The sequence below is a fragment of the Cnephaeus nilssonii genome, assembly GCF_951640355.1.
Source record: "Cnephaeus nilssonii genome assembly, chromosome: 1".
Classification (NCBI taxonomy): Eukaryota; Metazoa; Chordata; class Mammalia; order Chiroptera; family Vespertilionidae; genus Cnephaeus; species Cnephaeus nilssonii.
Window position 1 is genome coordinate 70,416,525 of NC_137072.1, and position 11,283 is coordinate 70,427,807.

The 11,283-nt window shown below is 42.8% G+C and overlaps 1 protein-coding gene across 1 annotated transcript in view; it reads left to right on the forward strand.

The window, feature by feature from the left end:
- Nucleotides 1-11,283, forward strand: part of SCARB2 (scavenger receptor class B member 2) — a 59,673-nt gene that overhangs the window by 41,902 nt on the left and 6,488 nt on the right. Inside the window, exons 6-10 of the mRNA XM_079770195.1 lie at nucleotides 340-459; nucleotides 4,091-4,260; nucleotides 6,989-7,107; nucleotides 9,058-9,131; nucleotides 10,502-10,553. Of these exons, the coding sequence (XP_079626321.1) occupies nucleotides 340-459; nucleotides 4,091-4,260; nucleotides 6,989-7,107; nucleotides 9,058-9,131; nucleotides 10,502-10,553 (535 nt within the window). The remainder of the gene's footprint in view (nucleotides 1-339; nucleotides 460-4,090; nucleotides 4,261-6,988; nucleotides 7,108-9,057; nucleotides 9,132-10,501; nucleotides 10,554-11,283) is intronic.

Sequence of the window (11,283 nt, forward strand, 5' to 3'; positions counted from 1 at the left end):
GAGCTTGTCTGTCAGGCTATTAATAATGCTAAAGTAGATCATTGTTTTAAGTAAACGGGTATTTCTAAACTTCTATGTAGGATACCCTTTTTCAGGAAAGAAAAAGGGATTTTGGGCTTTTGCCTCCATCAAAATTGATCTGAGGGTCAGGAGCCTATTTTGCCCATCTTGATTCAATCCCTCACCAATATCACCCTTGTGTCGCATGTGAATGAGGTTCTGTGGATAGCCTGCTCCTCCTAGTTGAGTCTTGAAAAGTCCTGATCATTTGAAGAAAAAAACAAAGCACTAAAATCAAATTTGATCCTCTTGACTCTTTCTTGTGCTTATCAATCCCAGGTCACTTGGCTGGTGGACAACAGACAAATGCAATATGATTAATGGGACAGATGGTGATACTTTCCACCCACTGATAACGAAAGACGAAGTCCTTTATGTCTTCCCATCTGATTTTTGCAGGTAAGAACTTTAAAAAATACCTTTGACTGCAAGACCACCAGAAGTGTGAGGAACATATGTAGCTACACTTACCAGGCATGGCTATTCATGTTTAATCCCTGATAAGCGATGATGGCGTGTTGAAAGACAGTGTGGAGCAGTGGTTTGCAGCATGGGCTTCAGAGCCTGACTGCCTTGGTTCAATTACCAGCTCTGCCCCTCGCCACTGTGTGACCTGGGGAAAGTCACGAGTGACGCTGCCTCACTCTCCTCACTTGTAAGTAAGGCTAACAATAGTGGCCTGCCTTGAGAGTTGTTATGAGGAAAATGAATTACTGTGAGTAAAATACTTAGCCCAGGGCTTGTCACACAGTAAATATAATTAAGTGTTAGCTATTAATTAATATGATGTCCAAGCATGAAATTTGACCTGATCTTTTCCCAGTCAACAGACAATCTCTCCATAAAAGATAAATAAATCACACTGATTCTCCATAATTTAGAGTTCAGAGGTATTTGCTTAGCTGTAACCTTGCCATTGATCATATCTATTCTCAGTTGCCCTGTAATCTCTCCCTCTCTACCGCCAGCTCCTTCTCTACAGATGAACATGATTATGTCTTTGTGGGAAGAGGGGCACCCTGCTCCACACCCTGATCCCCACCTCCCACTGGGCTTCCCCACCCATCACCCTTGAACCACAGCTCCAATTCCTCTCCCACTCACTCTTTCAAGGCTTTTTATGAAACTCCTCTAAATCACCAATGACCTGGTCACATTTGACACTGTTGATTCAGTTTTCTCTCAAGAATTGCTGTTCTTTGAGTGTTTCATATCTCACGTAATTGTACCACCTACCCAATCAGCCCTGCCAGAGACATTGGGGACTCTGTTAATATCCCTCCTCTCTTGCATATAGCTGGTCACCAAATGCTATCTGTTCCTCCTCAGAAATAGCTCTTGCATTCATCCTCACCTCTCCACCCCGCTATCTGTGCCATGGTTTAGACCAGCGATTTTCCAACCTTTTTCATCTCATGGCACACATAAACTAACTACTAAAATTCTATGACACACACAAAATATATTTTTTTTGCCCATCTGACCAAAAAAAAGGTATAATTTTGACTCATTCAAACCAGACGGCTATTGTGGTGTTGGCTGTTGTCATTTTTTTATTTGACAATCTAAGGGAAAAGAGGTCACTGCCCCTGACTAAACAGTCAGATATTACATGTTTTATAAATTCTTTCAGCACACCGGCTGAAAATCGCTGGTTTAGACCCTTTCCAGCTGGCTGCTCCATTTAATAAATATTTGTGGAAGGACCGAAGGAATTGAAAATGCATTGGTGTGCAATGAATGAAACAAGGGGACCTAGAAGGGCAGTAGGAGGTTTTTTTTTAAAAGATTCGGCACAGAGGAAACACATTCTTATCTGGAAAAACCACTTTGAAGAACCATTTGACAGTGTTTAGTAAAGCCAAAGACATGTTAAGTCCCTAATTCTGCACTTCCGTCCTACCTACATAGATTCCCCAGCTTTAATATATATATATATACACACAAAGAGACATAGACAGAAAGTTCATTGCAACATTGTAGTGGTGAAAAATTGAAGCAATCTAAGTGCTTACAAAAGTGAAAATATAAATTCTAGTATATTTTAAATGCTATATGGTATGATGGGATATAGGATTTAAAATATACAAATCAGAGCTATCTACATTAATGTAAAGAAATCTAAAAAATATGTTGAATGAAGAAGCAAATTACAGAAAAAGAACATGGCATTCTGAGTAATATTTGTTATAAAAGGTATTTATTATAGCATTTTATCTATTCTGTTTGCCTAAAACATTTCATTTTTAAAAATGCTGTGGCGAGGGGGGATGCGAATGGAAGGCAATTCCATGTTATTCACAGCCTGCCAGAGGGGTATCTCATCTCTGGTCCAAAGATGAAAAAGTGAGGCCCAGAGAGCACTTCCTCTCAAGTGAAGGGCTAAAGGATAGATTAGGACAGAGTGCTGGGTGTGAAAGTGCGTTGTCTGTTACAGGTTTCCCCCATATCAACAGCAGAATATTCCTATGAAACCTTTTGTAAGCTGACTTGGCATAAAGCGAAGCACTTACCATTTATTTTTATGGAAAATATTTTGAACGTTCCAAGACAAAGCATAAGCCACCAATAAATACCAAATATGCTTCATTATGTCGTTTTTTACTAAGCATAACACCTTTATGAGCTCTCTTAGGCTTTTCTGATACCTTAGGACACACCTTGCTAACAGATGCACAAAATAAAATCGAGGTAAAGCACAGATGCTCATAGATGCAGTTCAGAGCTATGGGGCTGGATGCTGAGATGCTGGGTGACTTCTGGGGGAGGAGCTTGGCGGGGTCACTCTCATTGCTTCCGGTACTTGCTGCCTCTATAATGAATGCCTTCCTGCAAAACAAATGCTGTTTTCTTTTTTAAAAACTATATTTTTATTGATGTCAGAGAGGAAGGGAGAGGGAGAGAGAGATAGAAACAACAATGAGAGAATCATTGATCAGCTGCCTCCTCCACGCCCCCTACTGGGGGAGCCTTAAAGGCGGGGGTGGGGGGGGTGGGGGGGAGCATGTGCCCTGACTGGTTCATAGGTTGACATTCAACCACTGAGTCACACTGGCCAGGCAAAACAAATGCTATTTTCGCTTTTCACCTTTTCCCATAAAGGCAAAAATCCTCTTCAGATTTCTTTTGGTTAGCAAAAACAAGTACTAATGTAGGCCTCTGGTAGAAGTTGCATAAAGCAGACTTCTGAAATTCGGGGTTATACCTGTACTCAGGTGCTATGCAAACATGTGGGTGGTTAGTATTTCAGGGGACCTCTGAACCTCCATTCACAACTGAAGGCAGAAATGTGTTGACCTCCATTGAAATCGATGATGGGCAAAATATGACACTATTTTCATTGGGGTGAAATGCATATAAAAGCATGTATTCTGGTCACGTATCTGATGGGGCACTTGTCCAGGCCGAGCTCTGGCTTTGCCTCTGTCACCCTTGCTTCCCTTTCTCTGCTTCTGCTTCCCCCACACTGGCATGTGTCCCTGCTGGTCTAGCCCGCTCATTTCTTTCCCTGTGAGTTTCCATTCTAAATGTCTTCTTTTTTTAAAAAAAGTCTTTATTAATTTGAGAGGGGGTAGGGAAGGAGAGGGGGAGTGAGAAAAAGAAACATCGATCAGTTGTTTCCCACATACACCCCGACTGGGGATTGAACCCTCAACCTGGGCATGTGCCTTGACTGGAAATTGAACCAGCAATGCTTCTGTGCACAGGATGACACTCAACCAGCTGAGCCACACCGGCCAGGGCCTAAATGTCATCTTCTTAATTCTCTACCACAGATTTCTTTTCATGGCCTTGTTTGGATAGTCCCACAGTTGCTACCTCTTAAACATCTTTCTCTACAGCTCATCTCCTCCGTTATCGCACATTGAGTGGGTGGAGCTCCTTCCCAGCTGCGTTTTGCACCTTCACCTTTCACTTACCCCTAAGCGCTTAGCTGTGTTGGACCTGAGAACTGTTGCTAACGTATTGATTCAGGCCAGATTGTGCTGACTGCAGCCCACACTGACTTTTTGTTCTTGCTTCCTAACAGGTCAGTGCATATAACTTTCAGTGACTATGAGAGTGTACAGGGACTGCCCGCCTTTCGGTTTACGGTGCCTGACGAAATATTAGCCAATACCTCCGACAATGCCGGCTTCTGTATACCCACGGGAAACTGCCTGGGCTCAGGAGTTCTGAATGTCAGCATCTGCAAGAACGGTAAGAGGTGACATGATTCTGAGTGTCTGGGATGCAGGATTGGTGTTCTTCAACAAAGAGCATCGTCAGCCCCACAGGAAGGACGATTCTGACCTGTCGAGAACAGCGTTTCATAACCTGGCTGTAGAATGGTAAAAAGATGAAATAAATGATTGGCTTCCCTGCAATGGTTTTTATTGGCAGTAGTTTAGATGTCTTAATAATAGCTCATGTCTACTAGCACTGACTAGTCCCAGTCACTGCTTTAAGTACTTTATGAATTTACATATAGTTAATACATGAGAAGCATTACCTGATATCACGTTCAAAACAATGCCAAAAGAGGGAGTGGAGAACTCGGTAATGAGAAAGTACCGATCTTGGTAAAGAGTCTCAATGACTTCAAAGCGAATTTCTCAGTTTTACTTAACGTCTGAGCTATTCCACTCCTTTCCATGAACGAGGCAGAATTATCAGTGGTACAACTGACAAAATAATTGTCTTCATCCCGAGGACTAGCTTTAACAATCATATGCTGCATAATTAGTTACAATACCTTTGCTAGAAAGATATCCAGTGGCCTCTTTTTATAAATGTGGAAACCAGGGGTCAGAGAGGGAACTTGGTTGTTATCAAATCCTTCTCTCCCAGCAAGTCCTTGTTGGAGCTAGGGTCTTATAGCCATCCTGTGATTCTTCTTAGGCAATACTTCCTCTTTACAGTTCCTCTTGAGAACTGTGGTAAGCCCTTCCTCCTGAATAAAGTTGTCCTTTTCTCCCGGATAAAGGAACAGGCTAACTTTTGTCCTCCTGTCCAGTTAGTTTGAAAACCTCCTTTTGGGATAAGCCTGAGGTCAGCAGTAACCTCCCTATCCGTGTCTGATGGGGCAGTGCCTCCCAAACCTGGCCTTGCACCAGGGTTATCTGGAGAACCATTAAACATGTCTGTCCAGGGCCCCAGAATCTGTATTTTAACACGAGCTCTTGGTGATCCTCGTGAAGGTGATGCCTACGTGTTTGGGAAGCACCGTGCCAGGGATCACGGCTCCCCTCGCCTGGAGATAAGACCAAAGGGGAATGGGAACGAGTTTCTGCTCTGACCTGTCCTCCTGTCTTACTGGCTGAATAGTGCCCAGTCCACTCAGCCCATGTGTCTCTGGCTCCAGGCATAAGTGTGGATGTATTCTTGTTTTGTTAACGTTCTGCTACCTCAAGAAGTTGATAGCTGAATAAACAGGGATATCCTACTTTGCAACTGTCAAACCACTTGCTACAATTTTCCCCCTCTTGCCTCTTGTGTATTAATTAGCAAATGTGGACGAAATGTTACTGCTCCAGGATTGCCCTCAAGTGCTTTGAATCCTAGAGTAACAATTTGGATAGTGGGATGAGTGTTCTGGAGTCGGGGAGATGTGGGTTTGACTCCTATTCTGCTTTATGGCAAATTGGCCCAGTTGATGAAGAAGGGTTCTAGACCCTAGTTTTCTCATTCATAAAAAAGGGGGTGATTATAACTTCCTTAAGCTTGTGTGAAGGTTAGAGATAAAAGAGGTAAAACACGTAGGACAGTGTCCAGCCCTTAGTAAACCCTCAATAGAGTTTTAAAAGTATATTTTAAAGGTGACTGTAGGTCACAAAGAAGGGAATTATGGCTTTGTGAAACTATTTAGTCAGGGGTCCTCAAACTTTTTAAACAGGGGGCCAGTTCACTGTCCCTCAGACCGTTGGAGGGCCAGACTATAGTTTAAAAAAAACTATGAACAAATTCCTATGCACACTGCACATATCTTATTTTGAAGTAAAAAAACAAAATGGCAAAAACACCCACATGTGGCCCGCGGGCCATAGTTTGAGGACGCCTGTATTTAGTAGTAAAGAGCAAAACACTTGGGTATGTGACAGATGATGTGTATGTTGAGCTATGGGACTGGTGGATGTGTAAACAGAATGAAATTACTAGCCAATAAGCTAATTTCTCCAAAAAATATATTTACTAGAAGTAATTATAGGGTCCCCCTCTCCTCCTCAATAGCAAAATCTAGAATAGGTTTTCTTTAATAATTGTTTCCCTAGTTCTTTTTTTAAATGAATAGGAAAGGCAAACACACGCGCGCGCGCACACACACACACCCCCCACAATCAGAGTCTTCATGTGGACAGAACTTGATCTAGTCTGAGGCTGGGCAGATGTCAGAACCAAGCACAGTCTTAAAACATTCTGCATCAACAGATGCTGGAGAACAAAGCCTATCTTAGATAAAGTAAAAGCAGAAAAGCAAGGGGAAAAAATGTCATTTACTGGAAGAGAATTGTAGTTGAAACGGGGTTTTAAGTGCTTTGAGCTAAAATAAAGCATCCATTATTCAATTAGAATTCTACCTCTATCACCTGGTAGCTGGATGTCCCTAGCTAAATTTGGTCTCTGTTTTGAACCACACTTTCCTCAAATGCAGAATGAATATTTCTAACTTCATAGGGCTGCTGGGAACATTAATTAAAATAATGTGTATAAAGCATTTACTTTTATAGGTGGAATGTACATATTGTGGAATAAAATATTGAAATGTCAGAAAATGGAGTATAAGCCCTGAATGAGGAGGTGTAGAATGGAACTTTAGCCTGCCCTCTCCAACCCAAGCTTACTTATGTGTAGCCTTTTCCCCTTTAGCAACCACGTTTGTGGTCAGAAACTATATTTATCTTAGCCTTTTGGGAACCACATCATTCATTTCTGTTTCCTTAAAATGCAGGTGCACCTATTATTTTATCCTTCCCACACTTCTACCAAGCAGATCAGAGTTTTGTGTCTGCCATAGATGGCATGCATCCAAACAAGGACCATCACGAGACGTTTGTGGACATCAATCCTGTGAGTAAACACCTCTTTCTGGTAAAAGACCATACGTTTCACTTTGTCCATTCAGTGATCGTGGTTTTGTCCTTAGCTCTCTTAAGTCTACTGTCTCCCTTTCATATACAATCAAATGTAGAAAACGCGGCTCAGTGCAATGTAATGGATAGCCTCCTATTCTTCCATTTGGAAGGCTGAACTCTGTGGACCTAATGTACAGAAACACCAGCAAACCTGCATTAACAAAACAGCAACAGTGAAAGTTCCATCACTGAAAACAACTGAGATTGGACCCAGGTAACCTGGTCAGTCTTCTGTCACCAGCCTCGGACCTCAACATACATTTCTCCCATGGGGGCACAGATCAGCAAGATTGAAGACATTCCTCTGTTTACTGCCAAAAATGGTTTGGTTAAAATTTAAATACAGGGTGTCCCCCCAAAATGTATACAAATAATGATTAATTCCAATGGGTTAAATCTGAAAAAGAAGCATTGACTGAGCTATCAGCTGTTAGAATGTGTACATTTTTGGGGGACACCTTGTGTATATACTAGCTTCAGTAACTTTTGGCAAACCTCTTCCTTTGAGAGCTTATTCTATACTATTCATTTAAAAGGCATCAGGTATACACTTTAATCCTATATTCATAGAAGAGAAAAAAGAAAACCATAAAAGAATATGAGTATCGTTTCACAGTGTGACTGCCTGCTGTAACAAAAGCCAAACTCGTGAGACAGGCGCTGATGCAAAAGGAAAGAGATTTATTCAAGTGCCATGACCTGGGAGAATGGTGGACTCCTGTCTCAAAGACCATCTCTCCTTCCAGCTCAAGCCTGTGTTCTTATAGGGATGGGGAGGGGAGGGCTTTTTTTCTACCCAATTATCTTTCTAGCTTTTGGCGAGCTGGGCCCTATTCGTGCATCTTTCTAGCTTTTGGGGCTCTCAGTGTAAGCACCTCCCCCTGTGCCATCCGGGGGAGACTCCCTGGAGCTCCCTGACTGTCTACAGCAGGAATGGAGGATGTCCGGCCCCTGGGCCGTGTAAGACCCACAAAATCATTTGGTCTGGCCCTGCCAAGGCATGAGGGGTGAGTTAGTTAAATGTTTGACCAAATATAGCAGGCTAATTTTTAAGTTGATAATTTTATATGATGTCATAAATATCCAAATGGCCCTTAGCAGGAAAAAGGTTCCTCACCCCTGGTCTACAGTAACAACAGCCTCTCACTGTAGGGACTGAATTAAAGGCCAGACATCTTCGTTCTTGGGCTTTTGAACACGTGGCACAGTAAGAGAAAAGCAAAACATTCTCTTGGCACAGCAGTTCGGGGGGACTTCACTCTTTGCTATACTCAGTTCATTTGTATCTGAGAAGTGAGTGTTCTTATTTTTGTGACTAAGATCAGGTGTGATTTTCTCCCTTTTCTCTCGTAGCCACCAGTAGGTTCCTGCTCATCAGCCAAACTGTTAGCAGGTGCTGGTTACGAAGGCCGAGGCACAGTCCCATAAACTTAGATGACGGCAGCAGCTGCCCTTCCTGGGTGGGCCCCGCCACACCTGGGCACTGTTCTCTGCCAGTGACAACCATCCCTCAGACAGGGTGTCCGTTAGATCTCCCTTCTGCCAAGGTCCTCTAGAGTTTTACTGTTCCAAGTGGCAGCACCTTGGGAGCTTATTAGAAATGCCCAATCTTAGGCCCCACCCCAGACCTACTGAGTCAGAACCTGCATTTTAACAAGAACTCACGCGCATACTAACGTCTGAGAAACACTGGTCTACCAGGCACCTAGAAATAATCCACGTCTATCGTTCTGTTCTGGGGTCAGGTTTCCTTTGACCCACTGTGCCTATCAAACACGGCAGTGGTCACACTGTTTATCAGAACCACACAGAAATGGTACGCTATTGAAAAAAAAGTGTGTTTGTGGTTTTAATTATGTTTTCTTTCTACTTCTGTGGTTTGCAGTTGACTGGAATTATCCTAAGAGCAGCCAAGAGGTTCCAAATCAACGTTTATGTCAAAAAAATAGATGGCTTTAGGTAAATTTTGCTTTTTTATACAGAAGCAAAGGGTCATTTTCCTACAGTGACTTTCTGGTGGGGTTGCTGCTGGGAGGGAGACAGCCCACTTCTAAGTCCACTCACTCTTACCCCTCAGGGATGAGGGATGACCAGCCTTGGTCTTGGAATTTACTTATTTTATTGAACCTAACGCATATAAAGTGCTTTCCACGAATCATGCATTGTTCTTAGTACTTTACATATATTAACTCACTTATTTCTCACAATAGCCTTCTATTATCCCCATTTCATAGATGAGGGAAACGAGGCACAGAGAAGTTAAATAACGTGCTGAATTCACACAGCTAGGAAGGCTAGAGTGAGTTCCTGCCACTCCTCTAAGCATTTCCCTCGCCTTGACTCTGGTTGCCTCCATCCATCCCCACCGCTCCCGCCCAGGGCCAGCCACAAGCTCCACTCGGATAGTTAAAATGGTCTCTTGTGTCCAGTCTTTCCTCCCAACACTCCACCTAAAAACCGCTACTTAATTAGGATCCCCAAGTACAGTCTCCTGCTCAAACTTTTCAATGGGGATTTTTTTGATATTAGAAAATGCTTATGATTTAATGTTGAATGGAAGAAAGAGGATACAAAACTATGCATAATATCATATATTTATTCTATCCTTTCTGTCTATCTATACAACTTGGTTGGTTCCCCCATCAAATTTACTAGATTTAACCCCACAATCATGGATATTTCTAGGACGCAAATGTGGGTTGCACGAGTGCGTTTGTCACCCGTGTGTATTTCTGAGGCAGTATAATTTAGTAGCTAGGATCTAGTGCTTTAGAATCAAAATAGAATTACCATCCTGGCTCTACCATTTACTCTGGTGGTCCTGGACAAATTACTCTGAGCCCATAATTTACTTTCTGAACCTGGGAGATGGGGCTACTGTGAGAATTAAATGACATACATAATGTCCCCCAAAGCACCGGTGCAGAGCTGGTAAATGGTCAGTCAGTGACTTTCCTGGGCCTCCTGCGAAGATGACACCTGGCAGCCTGGTCACAAAACATCCCGAGGACTGGCAGCGTTGTCCTGCCAGCCGTAGCCGCCCCTCTGACTCTTGGAAGAATTGTAATCATTTTGAGGAATTTGCTTTCAGCATCTTGTGTTTCGATAAAAACAGTGTACATGAATGTGCAACACTTGGAATTGCTACACTGACAGATTGGAATCTAACTTCTGAACGATGTGTTTGCAAATATAACGAACGAGTCTCTTTAAGTTCTGAGTAATTTAATGAAATAAGTGTGCTGGCATTTTCCTCTAAGTGTGTCTCTCCAGACCAGTGTGCCCTCACGATCAGGGTGTCTATAAGAGATCTCCTTTTGTCCCTGCAGTGAGACGGGAAACATCAGAACCATGGTCTTCCCAGTGATGCACGTCAACGAGGTGAGTCCTGGGGGAGAGCCACGGGTGGCTTCACCCGTGGAAGCTTGGACTCTCCCATGTCGGTATCTACTGTTGTAGCTGTGTGTCCTGTTACATGTGAGGGGTGGAGGGGAAAGGTGATTTTTATTATTTTTTAATTTTTTAAAAACATATTTTATTGATTTTTGACCGAGAAGAAGGAAGAGGGATAGAGAGTTAGAAACATTGATGAGAGAGAAATATTGATCAGCTGCCTCCTGCACACCCCCTACTGGGGATGTGCCCGCAACCAAGGTACATGCCCTTGACCAGAATCGAACCTGGGACCCTTCAATCCGCATACTGACGCTCTCTCCACTGAGCCAAACCGGTTTCAGCAGGAAAGGTGATTTTTAAAACCGATTTGTCCTCTGAAAATTTCTTCATGTGTTTACACGAATGCACTTAATGTCTGAGATTTGAAAATTAACAGAAAGAAATGTCCTTTCTCGAGCACATTACTTGGGTAAAACTTCCTCCTGGGAAGCGGGCTGTGCAAGAAAACAAAATGCAGAGGTCCGTGAAGCAACGCCAGACACTGTTGAAACAATAAAGTCAACACGCAGATAGATGTTCAATTAAACCCTTCTTTGTGTCTCCTCCTTTGAAACCCTGCCAGTTTGTAAAATGTCGTCAGTTTACTGTTCGTTAGCTGAGGAGGAGGAAGAGGGTGCAATTAAAATGATTGGCAACATTAATAAGAATTTAGGTG